At 39.4% G+C, this 20,796-nt stretch overlaps 1 protein-coding gene across 3 annotated transcripts in view; it reads right to left on the bottom strand.

The window, feature by feature from the left end:
• PHF20 (PHD finger protein 20) overlaps positions 1 to 20,796 on the bottom strand; it is a 94,239-nt gene that overhangs the window by 52,080 nt on the left and 21,363 nt on the right. For all 3 annotated transcript variants that reach the window (XM_090286335.1, XM_090286337.1, XM_090286336.1), the window contains exons 3-5: positions 9,467 to 9,638; positions 8,156 to 8,240; positions 289 to 368 (exon numbers count right to left, since the gene is read on the bottom strand). In XM_090286335.1, the coding sequence (XP_090142461.1) occupies positions 289 to 368; positions 8,156 to 8,240; positions 9,467 to 9,638 (337 nt within the window). The remainder of the gene's footprint in view (positions 1 to 288; positions 369 to 8,155; positions 8,241 to 9,466; positions 9,639 to 20,796) is intronic.

Here is a 20,796-nt window from a genome sequence, read left to right as displayed (position 1 = left end):
AGAAAAAAAAATAAAAACTAGACACTTTCAAGAAAAAATGAGGAAAAAACAGGTAAATGGTATCCAAGTATCTGGTACTTTTGAAAAGAAGATTCTGTGTTTAAAAGGAAATGGCAGAGAGAGAGAAATATTTACAATTTCTGAAAATGTGCATATTGCTTTCTAGTTAAATCGTGTCAAATGGAGGAAATAAAGACTCTGCCATCACAAACAAATGTAATTATCTGAGAAACAAAACTACAGTGTTAGCATTAGTCATACCACAAAGCACAAAACCGTATTTCTCACCTGATCTTTGGAAAAAGCTTTGACATGAATATGTTTGACGGTCTGAACTACTCCATCATAAAATTTCACAGTGTAAGTACCTAAAATTCAAGAAGATATCATGATTTTAACTTGCAGTTTCATGAAACACAAGAGAACTTCAACAATAATAAACTTACGAAAACTTCAAAATTCTTTAAGAATCACATCATATATATGACTAAGATAACAGTATGTATGCTTTTCTTTTTATCTATAGAGATCAAAATCCATCAAAAAACAATTCCTTTTTATGATGCTTCATTAAAATTAAAATAAACTTGCACTGAATTTAGACTAAGAACAAAGAGCACTAAAATAATTTAAGAGTCTGAGGAAAATGCGTATTTATATATTTCTTGGTGAATTAATTTTTATCATTTAATCTATTTTCTGAGCTTAAAGATAGCAATAGCTCTTTAACTTTAAAAGAAACATTACTGCTAAAGGTATCACACGTTTGCAGGGATCACATTAATCTCAAATTCCATATGAATGTTTCATGTTATAATATTTAAAAATAGAAATTTAGCCAAAACACTAAATGGTGCCTGCTACGTTGTCAGTTTTATTCCATCAGAAAAAAATGTCCAACAAAAATCACTATCTGCTATACATAAAATAGAATAAAGTTAAAATAAAAAAATAAAAATAAAGCTGGAAATCCAAATAATAAATAAGGCAACCAATTACAAAAGCTCTCATTAGTTGCACTCAAACCAACACTTCCAAACTTCTGCATCTTAGAACCCATCTCTGCCCCCCTTTTTTGTCACAAGGATTTAAAAAGATTCATAGTTAATCTTGTCAAGCTTACCAGTGAACCACTAGTAATCATGTAATAGTTTAACACTGATAAATAGTCAGCTTTCAGGACCAACTTCCCAAGAAATCCCAAGGGTTAGGAGCAAAAGAATGCTACAAGGAAGTTAAGACCTGGCTGTTTAACTCCTTCTTAAACTCTGTCTTCCCACTGCACCCCATCGCTCCTCCAGTCCTGAAAAGGTCTCTGTCAATGGGTAGCCACCTCTATTTAAAGCTTCCCTCTCTAGTGTTGGAAGTCCAATGCCATCTGAGCCCAACAAGTTGCAAAACCTTATCTCCCATTACCAGCACACAATACGCACCCACTCAAAGTGACCAGCTACATGCCACGACTGAAAGTGCCTCCACATCTCTATTGTTTTCCTGCCTGGAACGTGTCACTCATGGATCCTTAGGACCCCCTGCTCAAAAGACCACAACAGTTCTGTAAAAGCTTCCTGATTTCTCAGCTACTGGAGATGTATCCCTGTTCTAAGCTTCTCAAAGACTCATTTGGCACCTGGCCTCACACATAAGTAGGTCTACCTTATCAAGAAGGCAGATCCCAAACTGAAAGCAGGCTTCCCAGGCCATACATGACATCTCACACCAGTCTCTCTCTCTCACAGCCTGGCTCGCTACTGACCAGTGCTTCCCAAAGTGTGGTGCGCCGACCAGCAGCAACAGCAACTCCTGGGCCTCGTTAGAAATTCAAGTTGCCAGCCCCAGCCCCAATATTCTGAATCAAACACCCTGGGAGTGCGACACAGAAACGGATGTTTTAACAAATCCTTCAGGTGTTCTACTGCACACTAAAGTCTGAGAACCACTGGTGTAGACAATTAGTAATTACCAACTGATCTTTACTCCTGGTAACTACAAAATAAAGGTGATTATTTGTCACAAGTGTCACCAACTCAGAAAGAAAATGGCTAGCATACAAGCTAGATATAATGATATATATTTATGCTTGGATGGTTAAAACAAGCAATTTAGATGACAGGCTATGGTAAAGAATTCTACATAGGGCAGCTCAGCGGTGACTAATGAGCACTTACAACAAAGGTCTGGGTTCCTCTCTTCCTGCTTCTGTTGGGAGGGTGTTGGCAAGCAGCAGAGCAATGATAAACAGTGCTCAGAGACTATCAACAGGCCCATTTCAAGCAACCACGGGAGCTCTGGTCAGCATGAGAGAGGGGGACTGGTGCTTTAAGCACCCAATTCTCATGAAATCTTAAATATTAAGAGTGCCAACAAACCACCCAAGCCTATACTTTAAACTATTTTATCTACAAATAAAGTTCAGCATCAGTGGCAACAAAATGAAAACTGTCAATTTTTACAAACATTTCAAACCTCCAGAAAGACAACGTTAAGTAATGCTATCCAACAGTACGTTTTCAGCTACATGAAGTCACTTTTGAAGCTTACTACTTATGGCAGACTCGAAAAGGACGCCTTAGATGAAGGATATGCCCTGAATTCCCTAAGTCTGAAACAGAGCTAGGATTTGAATCCAAGCCTGTTGCTGACCTCTGACCAATTCTTCTCCCACCACCCCACAAGTCCTTCAGCCTAAAGTTCAAACCACAAAACCAGACCACAACTGGCCACTCTGAAATGACCCAAACTATACCCAAAGGTGCTCAGGGGCCACTGTCCTTAGATAGCAATATCCTGGCCCTGGCCCTTTTTACTCCCAAAGGATTACCTACAAGATTGTCTTGAAACTGTCTCCCTTGATCATGCACACAGACTTACTTGGGCTTCAAAAAAATCAGTGGGAACAAAACAACACATCCCATGGATAACAGGCACCAAATCTACAATATTTTAATGGTTTCATGTGTAACTAAAAGAGTGTCTTCCCATGGAATCTTCCCATGGGTGGCTGACAAGAAAGCTCTCCCACTCCCGCAAACAACATCTAACAAATAACATGTAAATGACAGAATTCAATAAAATAAACACATCCTTAACACAAAGGCCTCCTGGCTCAGGCTCCCTTAAGAAGCCCCTGTCCTTACATTGCCAGGTAAAACAAAACTTCCTGGCCTTACCCCTCTGGCAGTTAAGAACTTAGCATGCCAGACAACCTTATAGTAGTCAGTTAATAGCAGAAGGGATGTAAGAACAAAACTGGAGATGCATAGCAAGCTCATCTTCCCTAGGACTAAAGAAATAGGGATACACAGGTCACTGTGAATAGGACAGACTTCTGTTGCTCTTGAAATCTACCATAACCGTGACTCCAAGGCCTTTTCTTTATCCTAGTCATTCTCCAGGAGTCAGAGAATTCCACAATGCCATGCATAGGAGACTCAAAATTTTCACACATGGTTTCTCAAAACCGTCAAGTTTCCACAGATGTGCCTCAGCAGGTGAGCAAAGGGGTAGGTACATTTTTGCAGACACACCTTCCCTTTCCCCTCAAGTCTTTTCCTTTTAAGCAACTTTTACATAATGGGCTTGGGTCCTGTGACCAACAACTTCCAAAAATGCTCATCTATTTCAACTTCTTCAATTTTTAATTGTTCAAATGACCCCACAGCAAGGGCGGTGAATTGCCTGTATCACCAAGCAGGCTCCAGAAAGTGCAAACCATCTACACCCATCCTACCATCATATCAGGCCCATGTGTGCAACGCACACGCACACACTCCCAATGAACACCTGCCCTGACAACAACTGCTCCAGAAAACCCTGCTCCAGAGAGGCAGCCTGGAACTGGGGGAACTGCAGTTCAGGAATGCTGCAGACCCACAGACCTCCATTCAGATCTGAGCTCTACCATTTATGAAGGCACTCTGAAACCTCCAGCAATTTCTCCTGTGAGCTTAGTTCCTCATCTATTAAACGAGGATCCAGTTGATGGCAACCACCTTTCCAATATGAGATGGAAATTGCTTAGCAAAGGGACTGTCACAGTGTAAGGGATCAATAGTGGTTCTAATTATTATCATCCAAGTTACTTTAAAATAGAAGCACCAACCCCTCCCCCCATAGAAGATATCAATAAAAGCCAAGCTAGCACTCACATGTGTGGGCCTAACATTCCTTTTTATCTCTGTGCAAAGCCGTTCACATAGGCCCAATATCCCTGCATTTTAAATGCAGGATCAGTTACAACATAAAGAAAACAAAAAATAGTAACTGTTCAACAACAGACTCTAGAAATAAGACTATTTCTACAGGATCTCCTGCTATAAACATAGATTTCAGTCAGTGAACCAGAGATTGAACTAAGAGGGAGGGTGGGACAGGACTGTGACCCAAGAATATGCATTTAACTTTAAGAACTAGGAACCATTCATCAACAGGAAGGAACAATTCCTCATTTTGTTGTAAATGTGAACCTACTTTCAGTTTCCTCTGCGACTGGGAGCACAAAGCACTGACATAGATAAGTGCCTCTGCCACCACCAGCTAAAAAAGGGGAGCTGAGCAGCCCCAGCAAAGAGCTGAGATCAACTCACCAGAGATGGCTGCTGAACAAAGATTCCCTGGAACCAATATATCCTGTCCTTAACTACAACACAGACCCAGGGTCTAGAGGCTACCAGATGTAACCGCCTTCACAGTAAATGCCGCTTAATTACCACTGCCAAAGAGCCACTCCAGGTGAAGAGAACTAAATAACATGGCACTGCCCTCCCCAATTTCCAACTGCTAACTCCCCCAAGAAACTCTAAAGTTGCTTATTTAGTTGTAATTCAATCATGCCAGACTCCAAATACCGGCAGCTGTTGCTCTCCAGCCTCCAGCACGAGCCCCCACCCACCAGCCGGCTCAGTCAATAATCAGCCTCAGAAACCAACAGAGAGGTTAAGAGTAGCAAGAAAACCATACCGAGCCTTCCAAAGATGAATCTACAGAGTATGACTTTGCTATATCCCCGGCCTCCTCTCGGCAGCACCAACAAGACAGAATGACTTTTACAGGAAATAAAAGGGCACCTTGCCAGCAGAGCTTCTATTCACAGAGCCATTAAGCTGTGATAACCCCTGCTGCACGTGAAACTGAGGCAGGACAAAAAATACCATGGAAAGAGTGAAAAGAGAGCCCAGTATTGTCCCTTCCAATTCTGCAATTGACAGAATGAATCATGATGAACTAGAAACTGTACAGCAGCTCCCATAGATGAAATCTAACCCAAAGGCAGCACCTAAGGGTCATTATTTCATCTCAAAATATCTGAGTTCCCAGAAAAGCTAGCTTTCTCTCACAATCCACGATTTGGCAATAATACCACTCAACCAGTTCTACTAATTTTTAAGACTTCCTCTCCCCCATGTTCTTCCTCTCCTCCCCCTTCCAATTAGTCTTAAGAACCAGTAAGGGTAGCAGCATAATACAGGACTTCAGACTCAAGAACTAGGGAAAACAGGTTATGGCAGAAACCTCCACTCATTTTCAATGTCCTTCAATTAATTAAAATACACCAGACAGATTTCGGAGGTTATAGAACCTATATATTGGAGTAGCAAATAACCGTTTTAGGAACAACCATTACTTCAAGACTCCCTACTATAATTTTAGCTCATGGAGGAAATAAACTGGAAAGATTTTTTTAACCCTTTGAGTGCCAACATCGCTGTGAGCGACGCTGACAAATTTTCCCAAAAGTGCCAGCGTCACTCCCAGCAACTCTTTTTTTGATGGCTAAAAATGTAAACAACAATGGAATAATTCCTATTTTATGTTTTTTTCTCTTTTTTTGTACTGCTGGTTATATATTGATATAATTTTTTCTCATGTTGATCCAAATTTCAAATTACTCATGGCACTCAAAGGGTTAAACTTGTAAGGTTCTGGTAACTCCAGTTTAAAAGATGTTTTAAAATCTTAATTAACCAGGAATGACAATGTAGCCAATGACTTTTAGCCCTTAAATGATTATTGCAAGACTTCTCTCTCTCACACACACACACACCCACACACACACACACCCATTAACTATAGACAGAGATCCCTCCTCACTCCCCTTATGATTTATCTGCACCATCTGCTCCTGCCCTGCGCCTCCTGATGGCTCTATCTCAACACCTCATTCTGCCTTGGACTAGATCTTTTTAGTTTTTCAATCCATAATGCCAAACTCTGAACTCTTCAGATATTAGATGCAGGTAAGTTCCTATGCCTTTCCTGCCTTCACCAAGACATCCCCCACCCCTCTTGTGAGACAGCTCCCAGGGCTCCCCAGCCCCTCTTCCTCAATCTGCCCTCCTTTGCCACTCCCTCATCCAATCTCCTTTGCCTCATTACTGTCCTCCCTGTGACTCTGAGACATCACTCACTAAAACAAAAGAGAAATGTTGCTTCCTTTCTGCTACCTCCCTTACCTACAGTTACCCATGTTACTACCTACAAATTTCATTTGCGCTAAGGGACAGCCATTTACCCAAGAGAAAAAAATGCCAATGGATATTATTCTGGGAGAAAATATGACTTGATCAGTATAAATCAACCTAATAGACATGAAGACCATCTGTATTTCACATCATGATTTAAATACAGTAAAAGCAGAAAAAATCATTAATCTTGAAAATGAAACTAAAAAAGTAAACTATGTCTTTTACTAAAAGAATCTGAGGGAGTTTAATAACATATAAGCTTTCCTTTTAGATAAGTTTTTAGGTTAATGTCACATATATGAAAAGTAGTAGTAGTATTTTATTTTGAACATACGCTTATAAAGGTAATTTAAGGAAACAAGGAACTATCCAAAAATGGCCCAGGCCAGTGTGGCTCAGTTGGTTGGGCATCGTCCTGCAAACAGAAAGATTGCAGGTTCGAGTCACAGTCAGGCCACACACCTGTGTTGCAGGTTCAGTTCCCAGTCACGGCGCATACAAGAGGCAACCGATCAATGTTTCTCTGCCTTTCTCCCTCCCTTCCTCTCTCTCAATAAATAAATAAATAAAATTTTTTATAAAGAAACTATCCAAAAATACTTAACCATAAACTGGAGGATGAGTAACTAACTGCTTAGGCAACTTAGAAGATGCAACCTTGCTTTGGAGGTCTGAGGCAAAAGGACTGTGCTTTAAGAATAACCTACATCTGGCGCATGAGTGAACCTGCATCTATTTACCCACACTAGTCTAACAACCAGCAGGGTGGGGATAGGGTGACTATAGCAATAGACAAACTAAAATTTCTGCTACATGCAAATGAATGTTCATTTTTGACCATTTCAACCCATTCTCACTCAAAACTTCTTGGTCGGACCAAGGCCCAGCATTTAGCAGAGTACTGAATAAATACTTGAATAACTTCGTGGAATGAATAGTCAATCTGGCCTTGCAGCCACCCCTAACAATAGTACTAAAGGCCTAATTACCCTAAACAGTCATTACAGAGATCATGGACAAACCATAATAAACATCCTGGTAGAAAATGTAAAAAAAAAAAAAAGGTATCAATTGAACCCAGAGTCTGTTGTCCAAGTGGCAGGATGCTGTCAGAATGCTGAGCGTCCATCTCCTCTCCCTCCTCTTGCCTTTGTACTAGCAAAACGAGCCTCTATGCATCCCAGACCTTGTCCTGATTCCTCACATGTTCTAAACTCTGGCAAAAGCATCCCAACTCAGTGCTCCATGTCCCAGCACCCTAATCAACTAGCAACTCTGATATTACAGACCACCTTCATCCACCTTACATCCATAAAGCACATTTTTAAGAAATGTCTGTCAGTGTTCACTTCACTTCTAGGCTATTCACAAGTAAGTAAAAGGAATATAGGGGACTTATTTCATCAATTATATTAGGAACGCCTAAACAGCAAGAATTTACACTTTACATCAGAATGACACGTGAACCATGACTACTTTAGAAAACATTGACTAAAATTTAGAAATCAAAGAATCCAACTCCCCTATTTAACCCAGCTTTCTCTCCACTTATAATTTCTTCCTAACTCCTGACATAGTGATTACCTTGAAGAGAGAGAATTTCTAGGTAATAATACATATTGAAAATATACTCTCAATCCCCCACTCCCCACTAAGTCATGAGTAAAAACAATTACAACTCAATGCCTTACCATCCTTGTTAACAGCAGTGACTTTGGCTGGATAAAAACGACAATCAGACCAGCAAGCAAGGACCTGCTCATTTATTTGAAATTCCTAAAAAAACATTAAAAAAAGAAATCCTGTTACCAATCCAATTTCACAGGACACACACAACACCAAAATTCATGAACAGCTAGAATTCACAAGAGCAGGAAGGGGAGATAGCTCCTGGGATAGAGGAAGATATTTCTGCTTTTCAGCACTGGGAGTCAAAACAAAAGGGCTGAACCTAAGACTTTTCCCCTTCTAGGCAGTGTGGGCAATGCAGCACAGCACTGATGATAATTGCATCCTGTCCTTGAAAATGAGTTTCATCCACACTTTAAAACAGTCTTTTGCCAAAGAACACCTTTAATATTTCACACTGTTTCCCAGTACATAGTTTGCATTGATAAATTGTGTAGAATAAATATTGAGCAATTAAATTAGACAACAGTGAACAATCCTAAATTGGTGAAAAAAAAAGAAAAGGCTAATAAGAGTTCAATTCCCTGGTCAGGGTTAAAATGGAAAACAATCCAGGGCTGACAGATCCAAAGGCAGCAGGATCTCTACAGAGGTCTCAATCTATGCTTAAAAAAACTCAAAACTGGTACCATACCACATCCTTAATTCTGAAGTCAATGAAAACTTGAAGCAGAGTGATGAAATTTAAAAACAGAAATAGAGTCCAATCAATTTCAAGTTTTTCAAGGGCTTATAAAAGACCTTGAGACCCTGTCCAGGTAGCTCAGTTGGTTAGCGCACCATCCCTGCAAGCCAAGGTTGTGGGCTTAATCCCCAGTCAGGGTTCATATAACAACCAATGAATGCATAAACAAGCGGAACAACAAATTAACGTTTCCCTTTCTTTCTCTCTCTCCCTTCCTCTCTCTCTAAAATCAATAAATACAAATTTTTTTAAAAAAAGATCTCAATATGAGGCTAGCAGAGTACTTCACATGGAATGATTGCTTAATAAATGCTCAAACAGCAGATCAGCTTAATAAATGACCTAAAGGTATACAGTGGTGTAAGAGATAAGGTCCCCATTCATCATCAGTGAGGTTTCAACCAAGTCATTTTATGAGTGGTTGCATCAATAACATCATTCAAGTAGATGACAGCTGGGATTCTTCAAGAGCCTGGGGGCCCTGGGGATCTCAGGGTTGCAACTACAGGCCTAAATAAAGACTGGTCCCCAGCTGTTACTGGCTTTCACACTGAAAATCAAAGGCTAGAACATAAAGTAACCCAATGGCTGATACAGTTCATTACTGAACTTCAAAGATGTTACTCACAGAAGATCCTTCCTCCTCATGTAAGCCTTCTTTTCGCAGCTGTATTTTCTCTAAAGGACGTAAATAAGGACTGTCCCAGCAGAACCACTCATCATAACGATGGTTCCAACGCTTGAAATGAATAAGTACTTTTCCTTCTTCGTAGTCAATATCTTCTATGTGAGCAGGATACCTGAGTCAGAAAACAAAATTGAAATGCCTTTAAACACCCACCCAAAATACCTAAAAGAGTAACCCTTCCAAACCTCTTTCCGAAGAAGTAGATTATCAAAGTACTAAATAAAACCCACCAATTAAAGGCTCTATATAACTGTGCCTAATCACAAATTACAGAGGCTAACAGACATGGAGTTCAAATCCCAACCTTGATATTCCTCAGCTTATGAACTATTATGTTAATCCTACAAAGTTTCCTCAGGTGAAGTAGAGGAAGGATACCCAGCACATTGGGTTGTAATGCAAGTTAAACAAGACAGATACACAAGACCTGAGCACAAAAGAGACAGGAACTAAACATTTAACAACTAGGTTATATTTTACATGTGCCAACAAATTAGAATGACCATGCAACCCAGACTGTATTAAGACAGTCTCAATTTTAAGAATTTTGCAGTCCATATAGAATACCGTGTAGTTGTTAAAAAGAACAAGATAGTTATATGTCATGACATGAAAAGCTCTCCCAAGGTGAATTATTAAATGGAAAGAGCCAGATATACAATACTGTGTATGATGAGTTATTGTTTATTGTATTAAAAAGAATATATTCATATCTGCTTAAATATGCATAAGCTAGCTGGAAAGACACTCAAGAAACTAAAAATGGTTACTTGTAGAAGTATAGTCAGTTCAGTAAATGGGCTCTTTCAATCTCTGTTCCACCCTCCTTCTAGACAGTTTCAAAAACCAAGAACTACATTTCCCTGACTCCCTTACAATTAGCAATCAAGGTCATGGAGACCTGTGGGATTGGAGACAACATAGTAGCCAGGCCCAAAGCTCCAGTGCAGGGCCTCTTAAACTTTCATGTACAATAATACAAATTATCAGGAGATCTTGTTAAAATGAAGATTATGATTCAGTAGGTGGGGCTAGGGACTAAGAGCCTTAAACAACCCCCAGGTGATACTGATGTGCTAATTTGCAGTAGCAATAAGCTAATGTCTAATCATTAGCTTGCTGTGTGTGTCAAAAAGCCCTGGTGGAGGTAGCAGTAGCGATAGTAACTTCCTGATCTCCAGATCACAGCTTCAGTGGTGGGTCACTCATACTGATTCTCTAAGGGCAGCCCCTTGAGCCTTACTCTTCCAACCCTTCCAACAATTCATAAGTACCCAATTTCTTGTGTTAAATCCTTTTGTAGTTAAAGTACCCAGAGTGGTTTCTGCTTCTAGCATTTAAGCCTGATTGACACAGGAGAGGAACTGGGGATGGGAAGGGGCAAAAGTGGGAGGGAGACTTTTAGTAGTGCATCTTTTAATACTTTTTCAGTTTCAACCATATAAATTATTGCTCACTACAAAAATAAATGGTTAACAATAAAGAAAAATAATTTTTGCATGCAACTGTTTCCTTAATCAGATTGCTATTCTAGATTAAGAAAGTTTAGATTCTACCAATATTTTCTCCCTGCAACTTGGACTTGCACCATTTTCTTCTTTTCTTGGATCTAGCACGTAGTACCCCGCTGTCCTAATAAATAAATGATACCTAAATAAACAGGCCTGCTGCTTGTGTCTATATACTATGTCTTCCTCAGTCCTACACTAGTGTCCTCTAAGGCAATTTGCTTGGTGTTAAAACTATCACAGCAGATACTGGGCATTCAATAAATGTTCATCATATGAATTCCACTCTTACTGTTCTTCCCCAAAGCTCACATATCCTGTAAATTCTCCAATCCCAAGGCTCTAAAACTCCAGCTACCCATTCCAATTTCACTCACTCTCCAAGTTTAGACCCACATCACTCCATGTGGGTACTACTTCTCACAGAGGACTGATAGGGTATGCTTTTCAAAATTCCTTATGGTACCATGCATACATTAATTGCTCAAAAAATATTAACTGAGGGAAGTAGCCCTGAAACTAGTCTCCCTACTCTAATCCAACTGGCATAAAGCTGCTATAAATACAAAATATCTTGACAGCAGAATAGCTAATTGTAAGATCTGATGAACTGAGTAGTACAACTAGGGGAGACAAAAAAGGTTTCTTCTCTGTAAAATGTGGAGGACATGGATATCTCAATTATATTCCTTTTGCCCTATCATTCATTCAGCCTACCAGAGATTAGTGAGCCTGCCTAAAATAACACAACCTGCCCAACACATTCTTATCCAAAGCCCTTTCTGTAATGGTTTACTATCTCTACTAATACTTTTCAAACACAAGCCTTTGGACCAACTCATAAAATTAATTTTCCACAAAACTAAATTTATTTAATTTATAAACTCTTCTTTATACAACAATCACATTCTTTTTAACTTCTTGGTACTTAAATATATTTTTAATTAAAACAGTGGTAACTTTTTAATAGCCTTACTAATATTATGCAGCCATTAAAAAGAATAAGGCAGCTCTCTATGTACTAATTTTAAAAGATTTCTAAGATAAGTGGGGAGAAAAATAAACTCAAGATGAAAAATGATATTGAATTCATTTTTTTTTAAATTGATCTTAGAGAGAGGAAAGGGGTGAGAAAGAGGAAAGAGTGAGAGACATCAATTTTTTATTCCAATTACTGATGCATTCATCAGTTGCTTCTTGTATGTACCCCAACTGGGGGAATCAAACCCGCAACCCTGGTATATCAGGATGACTCTCTAACCAACTGAGCTACCCAGCCAGGCCCTACACTACTATTTCTTTGGAGGAAAGGAGAGAGCCAATGCATTCGTACCTGTTTTTAAATGCGTGGGCTATCTCTGGAAGGATGATCAAGCAACCCAGTTTGCCTCTTGGGAGGGGAACTGGATAGTTAAGAAACTGGAGAGGAAGTATGAGAATTAATTTATTCAATGTACATCCTTTTGTATGTTTCGAATGTTATACCATGAGCATGTATTAACTATAAAAAGTATATAATTATATACTTATTTTAAATATCCTTGTTTGGCAAAATAAAAAGTTGGCAACCTCAAATTCTCTTGAACTTGCACTGGTCAGTGCCCTGGCTAGTGTGGCTCAGTAGACTGAGCACTGGGCCTGCGAACTGAAAGGCTGTCAGTTCGATTCCCAATCACAGCACATGCCTGAGTTACAAACCAGGTCCCCAGCTGGAAGCATGCAAGGGGCAACCATCAGTGTTTCTCTAGCACTTCGATGTTTCTCTCCCTCTCTTTCTCCCTCCCTTCCCCTCTCTCTAAAAATAAATTTCAGAAGTCTGGTCCACAGAATCAACTCCAAACTCCTAGGCTAGCAACCCCTGTTGCACATACTCGGAGTCTAAAGGAGCTCTGGGCCCTGGGCTAGCCTAAAGCTTCTTCCTTGCTCAAAAAACTTCACAGGACACAGGCTTCCCACTATCTGCAGACTACACACAACTCTGTAGGAGGATCAATAGTAACCAAGCAGTCAGCAAGGTTTCCTAAGGAGAAAGTAGTTCTCCCTACTTCTCTGAAGTGTGGCAATGATGCAGGTCACTCACAAAGGATGGAGAAACCCAACTGCATTTCAGAGAACAGAGAGACAGTTGATCTTAGAGATCAACGCAGCAAAACTTGGTGGATCACAATTACTTGCCCTGAGAACAGCTCAACTTCATCAGTCAACAGAATTTTATTAAGTGATTTTGATTCAGCCAATCAATTCCAGGTCTGGGAAGGAATTATAAGACATACATGTTGTGGGACCTGCCCTTGAGGAAAACAAGACAAATGAACCAATTAAACTTTAAGACTATTAGGGTGAACCATATGAAACTGCCATTATCTACTGCACATCAATGTTTCTCTCCCTCTCTTTCTCCCTTCCTTTCTCTCTCTCTAAAAATAAATAAATAAAATAAAGTAATGAGCTATCAAGCCATGAAAAGACATGAATAAATCTTCAATGAATATTATTAAATGAAAGAAGCCAATCCAAAAAGGCTATATACTGTATGTATGATATGTCCAACTAGATGACATTACGGAAAAGGCAAAACTATAGAGACAGTATAAAGATCAGTGATTGCCAGCGGTTAGAGGAAGAAGAGTCAAATTACAGAGGACTTTTAGGGCAATGAAACTACTCTGTATACTACAAAAGTAGACACATGTCTTTATACATTTGTCAAAACCCACAGAATATACTACACCAAAAGTGAACCCTTATGTAAACTATGGACTCTGGATGATAATGATGTGCCAATGTACATTCATCGATTAAACAACTGTACCACTTCGATGAAAGATGTGTTAGCGGGGAAGGCTATGTATATTTGATGGGAATTCTATTCTCTGCTCAATTTTACTATGAACCTATAACTGCTTTACAAAATAAGATCTTTTTCTTTTAATCTCATATACTGACTGCCAACTCCCATTTTCTATCTCTAACCCAGAGCTCACACCTGAACACTTGACTCAGTTTATTCAACCACCTGCTCAACACCTCCCCTTGGCTGTCAGAAATGAATCCTATATTTAATATGTGCAAAAACAGATTGCTGATTTTCCCATTTCAGCGAATAGTACTTCTACTAATACTTAGACCAAAAGCCCTTGGAATCATCCTGGACTCTTCTCTGTCTCTCACAACATCATCAATAAATCTGTCAGCTGTACCTTCAAAAAAATACCCAGACTCGGATCACTTCTCATTGTCTCCATCACTGCTTTTCAGTTCAAGCCACCTTTAATCTGGACTACAAAAGACTCCTTAGTATTCTCCTTATTTCTGCCTGTGCCTGCTTACTGCATATTCTATACAGAATAACTACAGCTACTTTTAATAACAAATCAAATATGTCACTTCCCTGTTTAAAATCTTTCAATGACTTCCTATTACACTTAGAATAAAGTCCAAACCCCCTTTTATGGCTGACCTGACTCCTGATGACATCTGTGGACTCCTCTCCTACCTCTGGCCCCTCACTCTTTACCCTCCTGCTATTGCTTGAACATACCCAGCATTCTGTGCCTTCACTGCCTCTGCCTGGAGTTCTCTTCCCCTGGATACCGACCTGGATCACTCCCTCACTTCGGATCTCTACTCAAATGTCTCCTTGTCAGACAGATCTTCCCTAAGCACCCTCCACATTAAAAAGCACTCCTCATACACAGAAAGTCACTCTCCATCTACTTATCAGTACTTATTCCTCTTCTTAGCATTTATCACCACCTAACCTTATAAGTATTGATCTGTTTATGGTCTATCTCACTCCACTGTATGTCAGCTCCTAAGTATCGGAGTCTACGTTTATCTTAATCACTACTCTATCTGCAGCATCTAGCACTGAATGAATGACCTAGAATCAAGTAATCTTTTGAAGCCTTCTGAAATTCCCACACATGAAATTAATTGTTCTCCCCCACAGGAGTGTACATGTGTAAATATCACCTCATAATACCATTAACTTCTGGGACTTTACTCTCCATCCTAGGTATAAAACACAGTATGGGGATCAAAGTCATACCCTATCATGCTCAGAGACCTGACTACCTGGATTCAAATCCCAAACCCACTACTTACTAGTTATGCAACTTTGGGCAACTTACTTAACTGCTCTGTGCCTGTGTTTCCTAACATATAAAACGGCAATCATAAAAGTCCACTTCATAGCGTTGTGAGGATTAAAGGGGGGTTAACATGTACGCCTTCAGATTTGTGCCTGGCACAGAGTAAGTTACTCAATAATTGTGAGCTATTAGCACAGACATGAGCATGAGACTGTATGATTCACGGTCCTCGGCTGGCAATTCTAAAAGCCAAAGCCAAATACCCCACTAGCCTCTAAATTTCTTAAGGGACTTCTGTGATTTCTCTTCATTCCACAGTGCCTACCATTATGCCTGACTCACAGGAGATACTCATGTATGCGAAAAGCTCAAAAATGAAAGATGACTGGAAAAAAACAGATGGTACAAGAAAAGAGGTATGAACCAGGAACTCATCCTTGATCAGTGCAAATAATCCTAATGAAAAAGAAATAGAAGAGAGCTATTATAAAACTCAGAGAGACATTATAAAACTCAGATTTCACCCTGGCTGGTGTGGCTCAGTGGACTGAGGGCCCACCTGCAAACCAAAGGGTCACTGGTTCGATTCCCAGTCAGACACTTGCCTGGGTTGCAGGTCAGGTCCCCAGTTGGGGGTGTGCAAGAGGTAACCACACATTAATGTTTCTCTTTCTCCTTTTCCCTCCCACTCTCCCCCTCTCTAAAATTAAATAAATAAAATCTTTTAAAAAAATAACACTCGGGTTTTAAAATCCTTTGTAAAAGAAATAGGATACCATGATCACCTTAAATGAAAACAGGGTAACAGAAACATACGAAAAAGTCATGAAAGCAACAGACAGAAGGAGCTTTTTTCACTGTGCTCAGAGTAAGAACAGGGAAGGCCAGGCCTACTGTTCAGGGCAGATGGTGTGCTCCTGACAGATCACAGGAAGAAGGCGAAGGCAGCAGAACAAGCAGCTTCCGTTCTATCCACCAAGCATCATTACTAGGAAACCGTAGCTTCTCACATGTCAGTTCACCTACACAACCCTAGAGGTAAAGAGGGCAGACAGGATTACCCTGTCTATAGAATAGGAAAATTATATGTGGAAAGTTCGCCCCAAAGTGGTAGATCCAAATTAGAACTTAGATTCTTATCACTATTCCAGTCTGTTTGGTGAGATAAACTGCTTTGAGAACTAACGATCTCCACAGAAAATCCAAATCTATATACAAACTCCCTTTAAAAAATTAAAATCCTAATTTCATGATATCACAGGGATCCTATAATTTAAGAAAAGCTGACTCAGAAGATTTACAAATAAATTCTGGTAAGATAGAAAGAACACTGTCATAAAGGAGAACTAAGTAAGTCTTGGATTTATTAGTAATTAGTTTGTGCCTTGAGCAAGTCATTTTACCTCTGCGCTTCAGGTTCAAATGGGTTTGCTACCGGGGTAGAGGTGGGGGCGTTAAATGAAATAGCCCAAGTAAAGCACTTAAAGCAACCAGCATCATGCTGATTAAATGTTAGCTGTCACTGCTACTGTTACTTTAACAAAATTATAATATTAGCTGTTCTGTACCCTGATACTGCAGTATACAAAGATGAGCGAAAAAACAGGCTTCTGTATAAGCAATAGATACAAAATAAGGATATAAACATGAAACCCATTCGCCCACTCTGGGTCACATTTGTCTTTCTATACACTTCTACTGTTACATGGATTTTGAAAAATCCTAACCCTTTTCATGACTTGTTTGTTTTTATTTTTGCAACCAGCAGCAAATCAAGAAAATATGGAAGAGCACATAGAAAAATTTCACCTGAGAAAGCATGGCAGCCTTTGGGTCAGATCACAGGGATACAAATCCCAGCTCTACCACTCACCAGCTAGAAAATTCAGGACAAAGGACTTTCACACCTGTGAACCTTGATTTCTTCCTTATTTATAAAATTGAAATAAGTAACCTGACAGCTTGTTGAGAAGATTTAATGAAGAAGCTGCATATGAACAGCCTGACACAAAGTCAGTACTTTACCTAATTGTTATCTAACTCTGCAATATTTAAAAAAATATCTCTCAGGCTTAAGATGTAAGAAAGTAGTCAAAACAACCTAGGAAAATGTCTTCCCACAATCATTTGGAACTCAGTCCACAAATATTTTATTGAGTACTTGTTATATACCATATGTAATTCTGAGGCACTGGAGATACATCAGTGAACAAAATAGGTAGCCCACCTATGGCTGCCTTCAAAATACCCTCATCACATCTTTTATCAAGTGGCTAGTTAGTAACTGATGATTCAGCAACCTTGCCTGGACAGAGAGGCAGACCAGGCTCCGAGACCAGGAAAGTTCTTTGAGGACCCAAATCAGGTAGACCTTCACCTTGCTGCATTCCCTGGCTGGATCACGCCACCGTCTTGGCTCTGCAGATGAGCAAAACCACTGATTGGGCTATTTATTTGGGCACTGCAGTGAGTCATTGGTACCTTCCTTCTCTCTCCTCCACAGGGGCGACTTGCAAGGCTGTCTGACAGCTCTCCCAGCCTCTTCACCTCAGTCTGCATTTCCCCCCTACAGGTGGTTTCCAAATAAATCAATTGTATTGCTTCTTAGGAGAATCCAATCTAACATACTAGCCCTCACTAAGCTTGCATTCTAGAGGGGAAGACAGATACACAAATCCACAAAATAATCAAATCAAATAATTTATAAATGACAAAATTCTTTGAAGTGTTCTATATCCTGTTAGTGGTGACACTTAAAAGAATCTATGTATGTGTTAAAACACAGGTATATATGTCCAGCCCTGGCTGGTTTAGCTCAGTGGATTGAGCGTCAGCCTGCGAGCTAAGTGTCGCTGGTTCGATCTTCCAGTCAGGGCACATCAGAGAAGGAAAACTCTGATTCCAAAAAACCTCCGCTGCCTTGCGGCATACCTCTTCAGGGGAAAGGCTAAGGGAGTAAACCCCGACAGAAAATCCGGAGCCGGAGTCCCTAAGGCGGTTCGACGTTGTAGTCAACACCGGCAACTCCTGCGGCGCACCTGAACCCAAGCTGTATTGACTCCGTCTTTCCCTTGGATCCTTCAGCTGCGAAGAGAGGGGGGGTCTGCTGCATGGGCAACAGCTGGCCCTCCATATCACCCTGCCCAGGCTCTGTAGCTTCAGCGTCATCGCAAGATGTCGATTCAACACGGGAGGAGACAGATACCATGTCACTCCCGAGTCGGACTGCACAGCCATTCTCGGCCGTGCAGATAGACTCTTAAGAAGCTACACCATCGTCTCTCGAGACGGACGGCTGCCGACGACGACGATATGTCCAAAAAAGGGAAAATGTTACTATATGTGTATTCAAAATTTTTATGTAGAAATAAAATTATATTGTAAGAGTATTAAAAAGGAACTCACAATATTTAATTTGAAATCCTATTTAACATAACAAATTAAATGTATAATTTTGTTACAAATTAAATATAATTTATCCTTAGAGGCATGTATATGTTTTTTAATGTCAAGAAAATCTTAAACTTCACTCAGTAGATTTGTTAGTAGTAATATTGTTACTGTAGGTTTGAAATTATTTTGTGTACAATGTAGAATGACACGAACAGGTTAATATATTAGTGTGATTAGGAACAAAAAAATTAATTTAAGAGACAAAAGTAAAATTACAAAATGCTGAATTTAAGTTGAAAATATCAAAATGAACTCACAATTTATCAAAAAATTTATTTCTTAGCTCCATCCAATCAAAAGGCCTAAAAGAAGACATTCTAGAAGCAATAAACATACCAAGTGCCCAGAGCTTAATTTCTATATACCACTTACAACTAAAAAGAACCAGGCCTCCTTGGAGAAACAACAGGCTCCATGGTCTGGAGCAGACTCACGCAAGATAAATATGGGGCTTCAAATAGTGCCAGAAAACAAAAAAATGCTCAAGGACTAATAGGAATGTGTCAGAACAAAAACAAAGGAGCTGGGCCCTTGCTGATGTGGTTTCAGTGGATTGAGTACTGGCCTGCAAACCAAAGGGTTTCTGGTTCGATTCCCAGTCAGGACACTGCCTGGGTTGTGGGCTAGGTTCCCAGTTGAGGGTATGCAAGAGGCAACCCCACATTGATGTTTCTCCCCATCTCTTTCTCCTTCCCTTCCCCTCTTTCTAAAAATTAATAGCCCTGGCTGGTGTGGTTCAGTGGGTTGAAAGCCAGCCTGTGAACTGAATGGTTGCTGGTTCGATTCCCAGTCAGTGCACATGCCTGGGTTGCGGGCCAAGTGTTAATTCTACTTCAATAAAGCTGCAAAAACATTTTAAAAACAAAAATAAGTACATAAAATCTGTTTAAAAAGGAGCTGGTTTAAAGGACCTCCCACTGGCCAAATTTGAGATAATTTAGCACCAAAGAGAATAATGAATGTAATTTGATTACACCACACTGAATAATCTGAGTCCTTAGTGATCCTTAAAAAGGAAAAAACTCTTCTTACAGAAGAACATCAACTATTAAGACAGAGATTGACAGAAGTAGAAAATCATTTTCTCCCACTTTATATACTTATTGTAATCAATCCTAATTAGTAATAATTCCAAAACAGCTACTATCCAGACTACTCCTGTTATCCAAAAAAATCTCTTCAAAATCGAGATTTGATCAAGGTTTTCACAGTACATTTTTGTTTTATGTCTCTTTAGTTGCTTTTATTCCACATAATCCTTCTCCCCTCCCCACTCTTTCCCTCTTCGTGGCATTATGTATTTTTAAGAATTCGAAACAGCTATTTTATAGAACATTCCATATTCTGACTTGGTCACATTCTTTTTCTCATAGTGAATTTGTTTTTTATATTCCCTTATATTTTCTGTAAATTGGATGTTAGGTGTAGACTTCAGATTATAAACATTTTTTGCAGAATGTTTCAACAGTACCTCTGTTTTATACTGTATCACATCAGAGAACACATAAAGCTAGGTTGCCCCACTGTTCCTTATATCACTTGGATAAGATAAAGAATACCATCTCTTACCATTTTAAAAGTATATTTTTCCCTGTGAAAGTATTAAGTAATTTGTAGGGATACTTTGGTACATATCAATATCCTGTTACCCCACAACATTGAGATAATGATTTTAGCATCCACTGATAATCCCTGTCGGTTTACTACAATAACTGTGGAAGTTTCACAACCAACACTAAAGACTGGCAAAACCAGAAAGTCTGTCAAAGGCAAGGGTTAGTAAGGATGTGGAAAAACAGGAAATTTTATGTACTACTGGTGGGAATGTAGTTTAGTAGAAGCATTTTGGACATCAATTTGGTAATTTCCAGGAAAACCAAAAATGTGTACATCATATTACTCAACAAATTCATGGGAGCAGTCTTATAAAACTGCAATTTGTGACCCATTAGAAGATTACAAAATCAAATCAATGCTTCTTGACCAGCATTTTGGTGTGTATGTTAAGGAAATACACTACACGACACAGAAGAAAAACTTCAGAGTATAATGCATGTAATAATGTCAAGGACTGTTTCATAAAAGTTTTGCTTCAGTTAAATTTACATGTATATATAAAAAGAAAGGAAAAATTAGAAAAAAAAAGAATATGTACACAAAAAAGAAAAGAAAAAATGTTATGCGTATATATGGGTGGGTACCACACTGGACTTGA

The sequence above is a fragment of the Furipterus horrens genome, unplaced genomic scaffold (genome assembly GCF_987537825.1).
Source record: "Furipterus horrens unplaced genomic scaffold, mFurHor1.1.pri manual_scaffold_8, whole genome shotgun sequence".
Lineage (NCBI taxonomy): Eukaryota > Metazoa > Chordata > Mammalia > Chiroptera > Furipteridae > Furipterus > Furipterus horrens.
Note: the sequence above shows the minus strand (reverse complement) of the source record. Positions and strands in the feature narration are given on the sequence as shown.